The sequence below is a fragment of the Atractosteus spatula genome, chromosome 3 (assembly GCF_055471065.1).
Source record: "Atractosteus spatula isolate fAtrSpa1 chromosome 3, fAtrSpa1.hap1, whole genome shotgun sequence".
In the NCBI taxonomy this organism is placed as follows: domain Eukaryota; kingdom Metazoa; phylum Chordata; class Actinopteri; order Semionotiformes; family Lepisosteidae; genus Atractosteus; species Atractosteus spatula.
In genome coordinates, this window is record NC_142708.1 from 72,512,006 (window position 1) to 72,528,774 (window position 16,769).

Here is a 16,769-nt window from a genome sequence, read left to right on the forward strand (position 1 = left end):
TCCAATTAGGCCAGGGCAGCAGGTATGTCACAACGCAAGGGGTTGTGGGAGTGTCGGTTCAAGAGAGATAGATCACTTTATTAGCCATATACAATTTCTTGTATTAGGAATTCCTCTTTTCGCAGACCCCAGCTTGCTCTCCATGAGACACACAGACAGGGAGAGAAGCTTGGGGTCAGAGCACAGGGTCAGCCATTGTACACCCCCCCTGGAGCAGCTGGGGTTAAGGGCCTCGCTCAGGGGCCCAACAGAGTAGAATTCCTCTGCCAGCCACAGGATTTGAACTGGCAACCTTCCAGCGTGCCACCGCTCCGCCCGAGCTACCCAGCCCTGTTGTAGAAGGCGATACCCTGGCTTCTTTCAAGAAACGACAACGGCCGGGAAGAGATCCGTGGATCAATCAGCTGCGAACTAGAAACCGGGCTCGTTTTCTTCCACTCTGGAGAACAAACTCAGCCAGCTTCTGTGTCAAATATCACAGCTTTATTTACAGACCACATTCATAAATACAAGGCCTCAGGAAGGTATGTACAGATATATACAAGTGCTGTGACACCGCACAGATGCTGGGGCCAGAAGGACTCTACTGTGACACTGAAACCTAAAAGAAGATTCATCGAGCTCAGCCCAGCAGGCAGGTCTATGGGATCCCAGTGGCAGTGCTGTGCTGAAGACTTCGTCAGCTGCTTTTACTGAGCAATGTCATACTTCCCCCAGTAGATCCAAAGCAACCAGCATTGTGTAGGGCTGGTAGCCAGTCCGAACTGGTCAACTGTTGGTGAATTTGTGCCGACTGGAGGTTGATGACCATGTTGCGGTTTACCTTCTCATAATCTAGAAATGGCAGGGAGGGTGTTGCACGGGAGGCACAAGTTGTCTATTTGAGTCAGAGGCACAATGATTATTAATATGAGATCATTTTGATAGTCTTTTCCGAGCGTCTCCAATAAGGGTTGGGTTGCAGAACCCTTACCGAAATGTGGAGCAAAAACTAGAAAATGTGCATGAAATATTGATAAGTATGTCATCTGTAGGGCTTTGCCTATTCCAGACATGTAACCAATATGATGCCTGGTCCTTGATGGGGATGTGTGTGACACTACACTTTCACAAAATCTGCAGGACAAAATACACATTTAACTGTCTACCTTTACTTTGTAGCATGCAGATATTTTTGATGTCCCTCTCAATGAAATCAGTTCTTGTGTTGTAGAATGTCACCTTTTCAGCCAATCCCCTTTCCTTGAGACCCTTGTTGACGACACTCGCAGTGAGAACGAGATAAGAGGAGACAAGCTGATGGGAAGGATGACATCATGAAAGAGACCCTCTGGCCAGAGCTGAGGCAGCCACCTCTTGGCCTGGTCTTGAACAAGGTCAAGACATTAACAGAGACCCAGCTAAAGCACAGACGTGACTCACGGGCCTCTCAGTTTGCCTTTGGGGGAGTGCCAGTTTGGGTGCTGTTTTGAATCTTTGTCAGAGAAAAATCCTCCACTTCACCTGACCCAGGTTAAAGAATTAGACTTTTCTCCCGTGAGGCCACATCAGATGGTACTTAAATCCAGAAATCACTGCAGCAGAGCGAACAGAATGACGAAACAGAACACTGAAGCACTTAAAATTGTCATTCTGTTATCACTGTCTCCTCAAATATATATATATATTTCAAGCTTTCAAGGGTGAATCTGTCAGGTCTGGGAGACAGCTCTCAGACAGTTGTCATGACCTTGAGCGAGCCAGTGCGGAATCTAAGGATCTTCTTTTTCAGTGCATGGGATGCCTTGATCTTGATGAAGGCCTTCGGCTGGGGGCCGCAGGGGGGAGAGGAGGGTGAGGGGGGCCGAGCCAGCTGCGGGGGCAGCTGCTGGGGCCACACCAGCCCCCCACTCTCATCCGAATCACTGGAGAGGGAGCTGGAGCCCGGGGAGTCGGCCTCACTCAGGCTCGACTCGGAGTCTCCCAGGCAGGGGGCGGGGTACCCCTCTTCAGGCCGGCAGAGGGGAGCACGCTCCTGGAAGTCAGTCTCAGGATAAGGATGGTTGTAGGGGTAGGGAGGGGGCTGACGAGGGAGCTTGCGAAGGCGTCTTGGGGCCTGATTCCCCGGCAGGATCTCCCCCTCATCCTGGCTGATCTCCAGGGTGGATCGCCACTTTCGGTAGCAGGTGTTGCCTGGTTGCTGGCGCCTCTGCCTAGACTGGCATCCTCGGGCACCCCCGTCTCGATCTATGGTGTTGTACTTTCGATCCAAAGCCACCCTCTGGCCGAAGAGGCTGTTCTCTGACTGGGATCGGCAGGCTTTCCTTCCCGGCTTCCGGGGAGTTGGCTTGTCTTCGGTGAAGCGGCATTTCTTGGGGGTACCTTTGGGTCTGGGATTGCAGCGTTCTGGGGAATAGCGGACAACCTCTGCTCGGCTCTTCCCAGGCTTGCCCGAAGATCTCTGGGAGGAGTTCCGACTGGACTGCTGAGCCCGACAAGCCTGCTGAGCTGGAATGTACTGGGCACTGACCATTTGGTCATCAACTGGAGGCGATCTGTGCATTGCATAACCCTGGTAGTGTTCTGGGGACTCTTGGTCACTGCTGGTTGGCTCCAAAGCAGCACTGCAAGGATAGTCTAGGGAAGCAGGGCGCACTGCAGCCAAAGGTGTGGGTTTGGGCCTGGAATAAATATAGGAGAAGCTCTCATCGGAGTTCAAAGGCATTCCAGTATACCCATCCTCATCAAGGCTCCTACAGCCCCAGGTGGGGCCTTCGTAGCTGGGGGAGATGGCACCATGAGCACCCTGGTGGTACCCAGGCTCCAGGGGCCTCCGGCACAGGCTGTTCTGCCGAGCCAGGCCTTTGTGGGGCTCAGAGTTGAGGTTGGTGCGGGGTTTGGAAGGGCGAAGAGGCAGGGCTCTCCTCTGGATCAGGCCCAGGATGTAGTTCTCGACGCGGTGGGCCTGCTGTATGTCCTCCGACGTGGGCTGATCCCCGGGGTACAGCTGGTCCTCCTCAAACTCCCCCAGGTACGGCGGGTCCCAGGGCCAGCGGTCTTCCTCGGCAGCGGTCCCTTCCGAAATGCCCTCCAGGGAGCGTGGGTAAGGGGCGGAGAAGGAGCGGGGCACCATGGTGCGGGGACCGCTGTCCAGTAAGCCTTCCCGGTTGGCCACAAAGAGGTCCCCTGGGAACACGGAGGAAAACATGCAGGTTTACTCACTGGGCCATCAGCTCAACCCTGGGCGCCCGAACTCCGTGTGCAGCATTGCATGGGACTGCTACTGCACTGCTAGGATGAACTGAGTCTGTCACACGAATGGCACCAACAGGAACACAAGGGACAGTTTTCCTTAGAGCCTACCAACAAACCAGCTTCTAAAGAAAACCAATATCCGATTTCCAAGCAGTTGAACACAGCTTATGAGCTTATACAGAAGGGAACTCCAGAGACCATGTTTAAATGCTTTTAGACAGATTTCAGCATTTCAAAACAATCTCAATCATCCAGTTTGAAGACACAAACTGGCTGCCCACGAAGAGTTTGAAAATCTGACCGAGTGGACCGAGGCGTGCCCTAATGCAGGTCCCAGTCAAAGCACACATCCAGTTAGAAAGAAAATAAAAGAACTATTTGGCAGCGTACTGTATAAACTGCAGGAGAGACAGGCCCTGATGCCCAGGCAGTGTGTGTTTGGTTTGTACGCAAGCGTGTGTCTGCGCGGTCTCTAGCACAGAAGCCCTTTCTCTCCCTGCGCCATGCTGCTAGCTGGGTACACAGAGGTGCCTTGTCTTGGAAGGCCTAACACATGTGTCTCATGACCAACCTGCAAACCCAGCTTAATTACCCACTGCTTGACGCAATTAAAGACTACTAACCCTTATACAGTGGCCAGATGTTACTTCACATTTTTTTTTCTTGTGTGCAAGCTTCACACAAGTTAAAGAATATATATATATATGTTGCTACTCTCTTTGCATGTGATAGAAGCATATTGTAAGTACTACTTGATAAATCACTATCCTGTTTTTTACTCTATTATCAGACGTGCTACTGATAGCATTCCTTCACTAGGACCTGAATTCTAGGGTGCCCAGATGCTTGTATTTCCTGAAATCCTCTTGAACATCACGTTAAGAAGACTTGAAAAGCAGGCACAGGCAACTTAAAAGTTGTTTTAATACGTTCATTTCTGTTTCCGTTTGATTGCCAGCCTGCCTCTGTGTCAGATTTTTTCTGACGGGACTGGGAGGGGCGACACCTCTCCCAGCGCCAGCTTACCGACTGACTTGGGCCGCTCGCTGGCATAACTGACGCGGGCGTCGCTCGGCCCACCGGCCCGGGAGGAGTAGCTGGGCTGGAACTCCCTGAAGACAGAGGAATCCGACAGGCCGACAGGCGAAGGGCCTTCACTTAACTCGTAAAAACCTGGAGGCCAAACACAACACACAAGCACAGCTAGAGTCACATGAATACAGAGAACTGTTATGCATTAAAAGCAAGGAAAACAGAAGTGTTTCGCAGGCTGTAACAGCTGGACCCTTACTAAGGCTCTCTGAACCTCAGGCCTTCGATGCAGAAAAGTGATATGTTTAATACTGTTTTGAACTGAATATTACATGGAAAGCTCTCCCTCTCTGGTTCGGAAGAGCTTGAAGGTAGAAAATAACCTGATAGGGATCTACCTGCTGTGCAATAGGAGCCTTATCTGTTTCCCAGAAGATTCTAATAAGAACAGAAAGCAACACACCCCTACAGCTAAAGACTGGCCTGTTCCTTTCCAGGCATTCCATGCTGGTCACGTCTGCCCCACTGGAGAGAACAGGATTTTCACACTAACGTTGCCACTTCCATCTGCTCACCGTCATCACAGCAAATTGATTTGAACTGGATGGTACAAGACAGCTGGAAGCAGCTGCTGCCCCAGTACCTGAGCTCGGCCGGCTGTCTCCCACATCAGAGGGGGGCTCGGCATAGGCGGTCTCGGCGTCGACCCTCAGCTCCCCCACTTGCTGCTCCAGAGAGGCCATCAGTGCCCAGGGTGTACCCTTCAGACTGTTCTGCAAAAGAAAACACACAGGAAAAAAAAAAGGAGTGAAATACAGAGCACCAATTATGGCTTGGGTCACAGCCCTGTCTGCTGCGGCCACACCTGGTGACTCTCCCTGTTTGTGCGTTGAGACTCAGAAGTAAAAAACTCCACAGATCCCTGCTGATCACGACTAGTACAGCCAGGTATGGTGTGGAGGCAGAAGAGGATTTGATACGGACTGAGAACTGCTGAATTTAGACCAACAGGTCATGCAGCGAAGAAGCACTGGGAAGAGAGCTGTCTAAAAGGGCTATCGAGCGGATCAATCTGTTCAGGTGTTTGATCAGAGTGCAGGGGGAGTCCACTGGGCCAGATGACCAGCTGTGACCAGGATTTCCACAGCAGTGATGCCCAACCAGGAGAGTGCCGACAGGCTGGGCCTGAGTCAGCCAGGATATTCCTGGATCTTGGTGAAACGGAGACTCCGGAGACACGCAGTGACATCAGCGCGAGACAGGCCAGAGCTGGGATTGGCGCTGACTCTCCTCTGGAAGTACAGAGGAGCACGCAGCATGTCAACCGATGAAGGCGTTAGACAGGTGGGCATGTCTGAGGAGCTGTGCACAGGCAACTGGATGGTGACCTGATTAAAAAAAAAGAGCGATTCCAAAGCTATACAAAAAGAAGGAGATTGACTATGTTTGTGGAGATTTGCCTTCCTTAGGGGCATTCAGTTCAAACCGAAGTCTCCCTACAAGGCCTGGGCTGGGTTTCATGGAGATCTGGAACCATCTTTAGCACGTACATCATTTTCTCTGGCTTTGTTTCCATTCTGGTCATTTGCTGGCTAGCGCGGTTCAGCGAGAACCGAGAGAACTAAACAGCAGATTTCTTTGCAATCGTGCTTCTTCTCATTGGCTTTTTCTTGGGGAGAAAAGAAAGTCTGATGGCTCCTCTGCAGGGAATCTGAAGGCCTTCTTTAGAAACAGCCCTCAGCTCTCTGGATGTCACTCATCACGGCGCTGGAAAGACAGCAGCGCCCACGTGCTGGTCCCCCGTCACGCCTGTGACAGACAGCGTGTCAGTGCGGCTCGGGGGGCGCAGGCAATCGGGGGAATTGGTGTCACCGCGTTTCGGGGCGCACACTTGTGCCGCCGCATTCAAATCCGGCTGGTGGGGGCAGGGAGAGGGGGAGGTTACAACAGTTCCTGGACTTGAATGATGTTTTCCTTTTGCGAGTTCAGGGGCGTTAAAGGCAGAAATCAATCACTGATTTTGAAAAAAAACAAACTTCTGTGCAGGGTGCCCATAAATTAAACTGGCTTGTTCAAAGACACGGCTCCCCAGAGCACAGTCTTCATGATGCAGCAGTTTGAATAAGCCTGGTAACTTCATAATCAATTACACATGGAACTGAAATGTAATGATGTATATTTATGATGTGATCTTGTGCTGTGCATACATATATTTGTATCACTGAGCTCCAATTCAAGCAATGAAGCGTTCAACCTTGCCTAACCACTGACTGGATTTTTCATGGTCTGCTGTGGGCAGCAATGTCCCAACCAGAACCTCTGCAGTTCTGACCATGAGCATTGTACTTGGGTGGCAAGACACTGCGGCCACTTCCCAAGCCAGCTGGGAAACAGGACTGCTCTGCGGCGTGGGACTATTTCAAAACATGCAGAAACACAGCGTGGGATTCCTCTTTCTGAATTTGCAGCACGCACTCGCAAAGAATCCCAAAATCCTGCACACGGGCTCTCTCGGCTCTTGCATTTTTCAGTTTGTCAGTACACGGCGCTGAGATGTGCGCCCCACATTCAGGCGAACGAGCTAGCTGTCGGATCTGCTCAGGGAGCGCATCGGCTCCTGTCTGGTGGATTCGTGCATCCTTCCAAGATCACGTTAGGAGTTACAAGGCGATAAGAGGAGATATGAGGAAGTATCTCATTTGCCTGGACGGGTGCTGAATCTTTAGTGTCTCGCCTCTCTGTGGTCGCACTCATTCGGCATGGCCACAGAATTAGCTCAGGCACTGATAAGCAGGCCACGACATTGCACTGCTAATGTTCCAGCATTTCCTCCAGAAATGCCCCAGTCAATAATGGTCATAAATCATTCTTTTAAAACGAGTTTACTGCCAGGTTACACCAGGAAGGATGTGCCCTCTCAGAACAATTATTTTCATTAAGGCTCGAAATGTTCCCTTACGTTTATAGCCTAACATCGAACAATTTGTCCATTACAGACCACAAGCTTCAAACTGTCACTATATGTAAAAGCTGGCCACTGAAAACGATTCCAGTGATCTCCAGGGCTGCGGTGGCTCACCTAGAGCTGTGTAATCACACTGCGGGACTGTGCACAGAAAAGCACTTGGGCAAACACACTCAAGCTACCCTGCCCCTTCCGGACCCATTAATCACCCAGCTGCCACAGCACAGCTCTCTGAGGGGGGGGGGGGGGGGTGACATTTACTCCCCCAGGTGGCTGTAAAAACCTTTACTGCCGGACACAGGCAGGCAAGCCAGGCTTGTGAAACACGTAGCTCTAAAAAGAAATCCAGCACTTCTTCCTTTCCTTTAGAATCCTGAACTCCAGACTGTGAAGTGAAGACATGACAGAGGTCTTGTTTCCAGAGTGAGTGAGGACTTTTGAACTGATTGAGAACTGTCTCTGGATGCGATTTGTCAGTTTGCTCTGTGAACTGATGTTCTGATTTCTCTAACTGGTATCAGCTGGAATTTGTCTCATTATCGTGGCACTTTGTTTTTGAAACACAGCTGTACACATGCATGCCAACAAATACGCATACTGATTCACAATGATGTGCACGGACGCACACAGAGCTATTTCTGCAGACAATAACACACGCTTTGCCTGTCTCCCTCTCTCCTCACTCTCCTTTCCCATATTAAGTAATAATGCTGGGGGACAGTTTGTGCTGACAATGTTTTACCCATCTGTTTTGAAGTCAGAGTTCAGTCTAGAGACACATGACCTCTGACCTACTGTAATTAAGACACCTGACTTGTAAACGTGTGCAGACAGCCTCACATGGCTACAGTGCCTAATCTGTCCAAGCAGGAGAAAATGTTTAGATGCCTTAAGATTGAACTGATATTTGTGTGCATTGCTTGAATCTATATGTAGGCCAAGCTCAAGAAAAGCAAAGTTTTTTTCATCTGTTTGCGTGGATGATTGGTTGTGTGGCCAAATGGATGGTGATAAAGACACATATTTTTGCTCATTTTTTATTGCTATTTAATGGTGGCTCTGCAGAAGCAGGCTGCCACAATAAGCTGCAAGTTAGGAACATTCCTAGCCTAAAAATAAGCTGGAAAGCGTGGAGCTCGTTAGGTGAACTAAATGATATAACCGAGTGTCGCCTTGGCAACACAGCAGCTTGGAGAGAGACAGAATGAGGCAGAGAGAAGGGAGAGAGAGAGAGGCAGGGGGTGGGCAGGAAAGGAAGGAGTCAGAACAGAACAGCCACAAATAAGAGAATTTGGACCATGGCGCTCATTTGGTTGTAATTCTCTATAGGCATATAGCCAGTACTGCTTATAACGGGAACAACCCCCTGGAAAGGGACAATTAAGAACAGACAATCAAACCTAAGCTGTGTGTCTTTGGGAGGTGGGAGAATACTGGCAAACACAGGGAGAGCATGCAAACTCCACACAGACAGGTGACCACATTTGGAATCGAACCCCAGAGTCTGGAGCTATGGGATTGTGTTGCTAGTCCCTTTCCCATCCCTAATGACAGAAAGCTGATCAAAACATAACATAAATTATTTGTATATGGAGGATGAACTGTTTTTTTTTTCTGGGGAAGAGGTGTTGAATCTGCTACCACCAACAAGAAGGCCTTTCTCCCTCTGCCTGTTTTTGTTTCCATACATTTAAGCGCAGATCAGCTCTTAATTGATTCTTTTCAAAGGGAGCATGTAAAATAGGAAAACAAGAGCCAAGAAAGTGAAGCGCAGAATGCACTGCACACAGAGCTCAGCCAACAGCTCATTTCCTCACAGTCCCCAGGCAGTAATCCTTTGTAATTAAACCTTTTGTACTGATAAATTATTAAGTCGTGCGTCTCGGCGCACATCTTCCTCGAAGCACTACACTTCAGCTTTGTTGTAAGTGAACTGATCAACTGTCCGTGTTTCGACACACACCGACATAAGGCAGAAACTGTTGCTCTACACCTGACAGATGACAGACAATAAAAGCCAATGGCCTCCTGACCTGCCCCCACACTGCTCCTGCGGTGGAGTTTGACTCTTGGAAATGCTTCAGCACGTTCAGCAAGGTCATGCGACTTGAGCGACTGTTTCGGGGTAGCTGGGCATTAGTAATGCCAAGGCTGATTACGGTTTATTTTGTAAACTGACCACTTCAAAAAAGATACCCTGACCACATCTGAGATTCTCACTGCAGCTGTCCGGCCACATCTGGAATGGAGCTGGCCCTGCCCAGGAACATCTGGACTGGGAGTGCTCTGGAATTAAGAGGATTCCTTTCGGTGGGGCTGGGAACGGCACAGTCTTGACTAAAGCGCTCCTTGCACCCTCCTCAGTAAAGACAATAAAGAAAAAAAGACTGGAGGTGGGTCCAGACTTACAAATGACACTTTCTGTCTCGGGAACAGCACCCGTAGGAGTGATTCTGGCCTGCGCTGGCGCTGTGCGTTGGCTTTCTTTCCATGTGCTCATGCATGTCTTCTGCGGTTGTGGTTTCTGCACTGGTTTTTAACTTTCCCTCTCCGGCTAACCTCCAGCAAGAGAAGAGGCACCTCACGGCTTGAGGAGAGGAGATGGTGTACTAGGGTGACAGTACTGTATAGATGGGGACTGGGCTGTTGATTTCAAACAGGAATGTCAGACCTCAAGAAGGCTGAGCTACATATTAAGTTGATCCTTCCTACAGGTCATTCTTAAGGGAACAGCCAAAGGAAGCTTGTTGGCAACACACAGAACACACAACACGCAGAACACACAGCACACACGGGCCTACAGCAGCTCTCGTCTGAGGTCCTGTTTCAGGAGCTGCAGAGGTAAGACAGAACGCCAGGACGACTCAGGGAACGCCTCGCTGCTCCCACCCCTCCCCTCTTCCTCTTCGGACCGTGGCCTGCCAGGGGCGTCCCTGGATTAGGGAGGTAGATGTGCTTCTCCTACTGCAATGCTCACCTGGGTGGTGGTTTGGAGCAGGTGGTCTCAACACCACCGCCAGTCCAACATGAAGCCGCTTTTTTGCCACTTATGCTGCTTAAAACCAAAGCAGGGCAGGTGCCCGGGACTAATCCCAGCCTCTCACTGGGCAGAGCTGGTCCACGTGGCGCAACGCTGCACCAGCCAACAAGTCCAGCACCCGCGCCAGAACTGTGATCACCCTGGCACCGACAGCAGGCTTTTTCATGGGAGGTGGTAAACTGACACTCAATCTCTCTCCTCTGCCCCCCCCCTCTCCCCTTTGTCACTCCCCCCCCCATACACACACACACTTCAGCTGCTACATCTCTCAGCCCACACGCGTCTGCCACTCCCTGGGTGTTTACACAACGCGGCGAGGTGTGAAACTCGAGAAACACACTCCCTCGCACCCTCTCTCATCTGCAAACTGCCCGGGACACTGTTTATTTAAACTGGGGCCTGCAGCTGGAGAGAAGGGCTGTCTCTGATGGTGTAAACTGACCCTGGGATATACTACATCTATGGGCAGCTCCACAGCTGACAGGGCTGAGAGCAGTTTACAGGATTTTCAGTCACAGGAGACAGGGCAATCATACAGGACAACAATTAAGGGAACCATGGACATGCTATGGAACTGATGGGAGAGCAGTACAGTACTGCTGCAGGCCTGGAAAGAGATGCATAATGGTACAGAACTGAAACATGGGCTTTATAGTGATATTGTAGGACTGAGGAGAAGGCTTCAAAGGAATGCTTTAGGACTGCAGAGGGGCCACCATGGTAATGCTGCAGGGATGCTCTAGGCATCTTGACAGTTCTGTTGGTCAGCACTGGGGGCAATACTGTAGGGCAGGAGAGAAAAGCTGTCTGTCTCCCTCATTTACAGAGTAGAAAGCACTGAGGAAGATCACTCAGCTCAGGTGCACATGTGCAGTTAGGGCTGTTTCAGTCCTTTAGAACAAGCAAAGAGGTACCTGAATGAGTGATATTTTTCACGGTGGAGGACTGTTCGGAATAACCTGCAATGTCACGGTCCGTTACATACATTGTCTCTGTCTCTTATCCCTAATTCTAAAGACACCAAGCACGCAGGGTCTCAGCAAGGGCAGAAAACAAACAGAGGGATTGCACACATGTGCTGCTCTGACTTTTAATATCTACAAACGTAAATGAGCTACGTTCTTGTTTTTCTTGTTTTTCAGATAAACAATGTGCCATAGCACTTGTGGTTATTAAAAAATATCAGAAGACCTGGAAAGGATAACATTCAAACATGTGAAAAAGAAATTAAACGCTGATGACTGTTTTGAATATTTGCCATTTCTAAACCACTGTAATTGCTTTCCCGCAGTCAAACGCATTTCTTCCTCAAACAAACCCCAGCTTTTTTTAAAGACATCGCTGTTTTGCTTGGGTAGGGCTTGATTTGCTTTTGAGCTTTTTTTGCATTTCGTTTTAAAACTGCAAAGTGAAAAGCACAGCCACTCACAATATGTGTGCAGCACGCCAGACTGTGCGTGCTGTCAGCTGGTAGGACCTGACCAGTACACTCAGAGCAGCCAATGGCTCCCTACCAAGCAGTTGGTGTTTATTTAAGTGCAGGAGCACTTTATGGCTTTTTCGGCACACAGTGAAGGGCACACACGGCAGGCTTTGCTTTCTCAGCTGCTGGCCAGTGTTAAGTAGTTGTCAACAACTAGGGGCTGAGAACCGAGAGGCCGCTTAATCAACAGCAGTGTGAGATTGTGCCATGCTGTCAGGCGACAATGCATGGGACCAGACTCAATAGAAAATGACCAAAAAGCAAGTTGCCAGGAAAAAGGATACTGCAACACTATTGGCAAGGAGGCCAATGGTGCCCTACAGGCCACTGGTGCATCTTGGTTCTGGGCAAACAGTCAGGGCCTGAAGCACCAAAACACAGCAACATGGCACATCTGGGTACACACTACACGGACACCTTTTTAAATGTGTATTTACAGAAGCGCTTTTCAGTCTGAGAACAGGTGGTGCTCACTTCCTTACACAAGGAGTTGTAGTGGTATGGAACTGCTGGCCCAGCCATGATGCCGAAGCCAAAACTCGGGAGTGTTTTCCAGAAATGGCTGGATGAGATCCTCGGATGACCTGGATACTGACTACCAAAGGGGCGAGATGAGCCAATTCCAGTTTGGCTCAATCAGTCGATTGTAAAATGCTCTGCTGAACGCTCTTATATAACGTCACACTCGGAGGTACAGCCGGCCAGTGGCCCCTCCGCTCTCCAGGACACAGGGCTCACCCTGCGCTCTGCAAGCTGAGGAGGGCCTTAGGATTCACTTTGCAGAAACCAGGCTGCGAGCCCTACAGTTCCCCCCTTCCTGCACAACCCCTAGCCCAGTGCCAGCAGCTCTCCCATTTATACAAGTGGCACTAATTGAAATAATAATAATAATAATGTGAGGATTGGAGACAGGCTTCTAATCCTCTTTTCTTCCCTGCGTGTAAGGAGAAGGGGCTACAGCACCTACTAATCCTCTTTGCTCTTCAATGCCAGGAAAGAGAATCAAACTCTCCCTGTCCACACACTGCGGCTCCCTCCCCTCTCAGCCCCTCCAGGTCAGCACTGGAGAGAGAGCTGCACAGCTGGAATCCCACAGCGTTCGCCAAGGGGGCTCAGTGTATCCCCAGAGGTGTGGAGCGACGGGGACATCGTATCCTGACGGACAGCTGTCAAAAACCCATACCGCTGAGAGCCCCCCCTCCCCACTCAGACTCACACCCACTCTACAGGGGTCACATCAATCACCCAGTAAGCCCCACCCCCAAAAAATGAATGCTGATCAATTTGCATCATTTTCTGCTTGTATGCTGACAACTAACTGAGTTGCTGCTGTAGCGGAGCTCGTTCGGACACGGTGACGTCATCGCCCTCCCTGTGCGCAGCAGGGACCTCAGCCGCCTGGGCTGGGGGAGGTCTCCTTTAGCTCACTCGGCTGGCTCCCTGTTGCATTACACTGGAGACCCGGGTTCGCGCCCAGGTGTTGCGAGACGAACCAGCGGGGTGGAGCGGCGGAGGGCATGAGCCTGAGTGGAACTGTCACGGTCACACACATGGGCAGGGCTGTCCAATTCTGGTCCCTCCAATTCTGGTCCCAGCTCAGCTGTCGAGGAGCTTAACCGGCTTCGAACAGGCTTAACTGGACCAATATAACAGCTTTTCCACACACTTCAGGTACTCTTGCTTTGAAAAGACCCTCACAACCTGAAGAAACACCAGCCCCCCAGGACCAGGACTGGACACCCCTGTACTAAAGAGAAAGACAAGAGCAGAGAGATTCATCGCTGTTAAAATGTCCTGTGGAACAGGAGAGAGAGCTGAGCTGGTTTTTCACCGCAGTCACAGGCAATTCTCTACCTAGCGAACGATCAATCACTGCCTCAGTCCTGTTACCCATCAACAATCCCGGGCAGACACGATTGAAATTAACACCTCGCTGTTTCTAGCGATCTGCCGTTAAAGGGACCCCTTTAATGAAAATTAAGACCCCAAAATCCATCAGAAGTCCCTCCGGCCATCGCCTTGTACGGGTTCCTGTAGAGTCCTGTGGGATGTTCGCAGGAATGTGGAGGACTTTGATATTTTTTAATGTAATGTTGTTGCGTGTACGGTACACTGGTGCCGCCCGTGGAAACGGGAACACCGTTCAGCTCCTCGGAGCTGTCAGAACCCCGTCTCCCGTGGAATTCCCTTTGTGCGGAGAGTCCCCCGCTCTCCACACCCTGACGGCGTCGCGTTTATTGTTCCACTGGACGCCGAGCGATTAGTATTCAGATCCACTCGCGGCCATTGTGTACACCGGAGCTGGGGGGCTTGAGGCGGGGGAGGGAGGCTGAAGAAAGGAGGCTGGGGGGGGGGGGACGCTGCTCACTTCATTTCTCTCGCCTCTCCGAAAAACGCCTCCACAGAACAGAAACTCGGGGGGAGAACCTGGCGTCCCGTCTGTCCTTCTCGCACACAGGAGTGACGGCGTGGCCGCTGAAATAGGATGGCCGCCAGACGCTGGGACTCGCCGGTTCCCTCCCAGCCCGTGGCAGAGCAGCCAGAGGGCAGTCCTCATTTAAATACAATTCGGCGGCTGTCGGCGATTCGAAGGCGACGCGTGATTAATGCAGATTACATTTAATAGAGTTCACTCAAATGTCGAGACGCGGTGTTATTTGCGAGGGTATTTACAGTACAGTGTTTGCACTATGCGTGTAGCAGCCTCGGATCGCGACTGCAATTTCCTTATCAACTATTTTGACCAGCTTATCGACCGTTTTACTGCTTGCAAATGTTATAAAATCTAAAGTGCTTTGCAGCTTTTAGAAATCCAACATCATCAGGCAATGCAAAGCCAGAACAGCCACATACTGTATACAGTTGCTTGTTCCAAAAGGCAATATATACATATATTGGATTTTTTTTTAATCTTTGCAAGTTCCAAAGTAAATAAAATGCACGGCTAGGTTGTCAGTTACTAACATGTCATTCTTCTGTGACATCTTAATTAAATGGATATTATCCGCAGTACGCAGCAGCCGTTAGCTTAACCTGAATATAACACAGAAAAAACGCTATTAAGGAATTTTAATGCAGTGGATTTGACAATAATCAGGAAGATTTGCTCAATACATGAATACATACGGAACAATGTGTTATACAATTATATAATAACATTATATAATAAGACATTCTTACATGAAACGCTACAGCCTGTCAAGTCAATTTAGATTTCTGCTTTCTAGCTCCAGAACGTCAATCAACAGCACAGCGAGACAGACTATTACGAGTTAGGCACAAGACGCAAACTGTATTTGGCTATTGCGGACGTTTTGTAGACGTTGTGCGGATTGGAGAATGAATTGCTAACAACAACAACAACAGGGACGTATTAACACGAATTAACACGCCGGAATACAGTCCGCGTTTCCCTGTTTTCACAACGTTAAGCAGCGCTATGGCATCGCTGAAGGGGGGAGACCACGTCAATTACTACATATAGCGACAACAATGAACTGTAAGAACACTGAACGACTCGAAACGACCGAGGCTCGGTTTTGTGCACCACGACATAAATCAAGGAGCACACCGATTGCCTGCCGGGCTCTCAAAGGAATCGACAGTAGTAGATCCCCGCGTAGACAGACGGACCATTAATCAGGTTGTTTCTGGCCCAAATAAATCATGACGCCTCTCAGCCCCTTTCTTTTGCCCTGCTCTGTGCTTTGGTTGGAAGGACAATAGATGAATATAATCGCGAAACCAGCCGAGTTTGCCTTAAATGGTCAAGGATGGGTGACTAGTATCACCGAGCCCTGGCTGTGCGTTTCTCTCGCGTTTCCTTTGCCCCCTCGTGTGCTCCGAATAGAGAGAAACCGCTTAATATTCAGGCTTGAACGCGCGACCTGTAGCAAAAATCAAGTTGCGCTGGGTATTTAATACTCAGTCTCGCAAAGTCAAGTCCCCACATCGAGACACGCATGACCCGTGACCGCGGACACCCCCACAAACAAAAGGGAAGCGCTTTGGTCAGCTCGTGTGCCCGGAGCTTACAAATCTCGCCCCTAACCAGCCTCTGTTAAGAGTCCAGTTACCCCACACGTGTAAAATCCTGAACTGGACATGCCCTGATAAACAAGCTGGCGGTGATGGTGGGGATGACATTATTAGCATCGCAACTCTTAGCGTTTAACCGTGCCCTTACCAGCTGTCGCCTCAAAGTCAGGTCCCCCTGGGCTCGGCTGACGGGAGCCGGCGGGTGAGCGGCTGGGGCGCCGCCTGCCCATCGCTGCCCCGGGCTGTGATCCCCGATCTGGAGGGCGCTGAGCACCAGGTACTCCTGCCGCTGCTTGAGCAGCTCCAGTTCACACAGACCGGCCAGGCTCGCTTCCAGACGGTCCTTGTTCCTGCTGCGCTCCAGGCTCATAGGGAAGGAAAACGCTCGGAACATGTCTCTTTTTTTTCTTTAGCAAAACAAAAAAAAACCTTGAAATGTCACTCTTTCATCAAGTTTCGGTTAAAACGGATCTTTGTTTTTTTTAAAGTGCGCCCTCCCACCCCCTCGGTTTTTAATCTGCTTTTTACGGACTTTTTTTCCTCGATTACAATTTTTGGAACTGGCAGCTCTCGGTAACATCCATGTGTCTTATTTTCAGTGCAACTGTACAGCTGTACTGCCTCAGCATTGCTGTCTCTCTCCCTCCCCACGGTCAGTACTCGCTCTACCGCTGTAGTCTTTCATTCCACAGCTGTCACGCTAGGATTTACATACGCCCCTCCTCTCCCTTCTTCCTATTGGCCTGTCATTTGCAATAGTGGAAACTATTTACCTATTGCTCCGCCCTTCACACTTCACCTTGCCTCTGATTGGCCTCCGACAGACATGTGCGTTCTTTGTATTTACATATCCTTGGCTTCGTCTCTTTCTATTGGATAAACATGGTTATTCCCCGCCCCTTTCTCTCGACAGGACCCCGCCCCCTTCCCCCAGCCTTCCTGAAGCCCCATTCTTTGGGACAGTGTTCACCGGGACC

At 50.1% G+C, this 16,769-nt stretch overlaps 1 protein-coding gene across 1 annotated transcript; it reads right to left on the minus strand.

Annotated features, from left to right (window-relative positions):
- Positions 1-463: 463 nt before the first annotated feature.
- On the minus strand, positions 464-16,473 carry dact3a (dishevelled binding antagonist of beta catenin 3a). The gene is made up of 4 exons (XM_088912095.1): positions 15,941-16,473; positions 4,910-5,039; positions 4,261-4,407; positions 464-3,165 (listed from the first exon to the last, which is right to left on the minus strand). Exons 1-4 carry the CDS (start codon positions 16,184-16,186, stop codon positions 1,712-1,714), a joined length of 1,977 nt encoding a protein of 658 aa, XP_088768221.1. The 5' UTR covers positions 16,187-16,473; the 3' UTR covers positions 464-1,711.
- Positions 16,474-16,769: the final 296 nt, after the last annotated feature.

Bases quoted from the DNA above. Each gene is read 5' to 3' on its own strand.
- dact3a (XM_088912095.1), bottom strand. From the start codon at position 16,186: ATGTTCCGAGCGTTTTCCTTCCCTATGAGCCTGGAGCGCAGCAGGAAC. The intron at 5,040-15,940 runs GTAAGGGCACGG...TTTCTTTTGCAG, and splicing joins TGACTTTGAGGCGACAGCTG to AACAGTCTGAAGGGTACACC. The intron at 4,408-4,909 runs GTACTGGGGCAG...TTTGGCCTCCAG, and splicing joins AGACAGCCGGCCGAGCTCAG to GTTTTTACGAGTTAAGTGAA.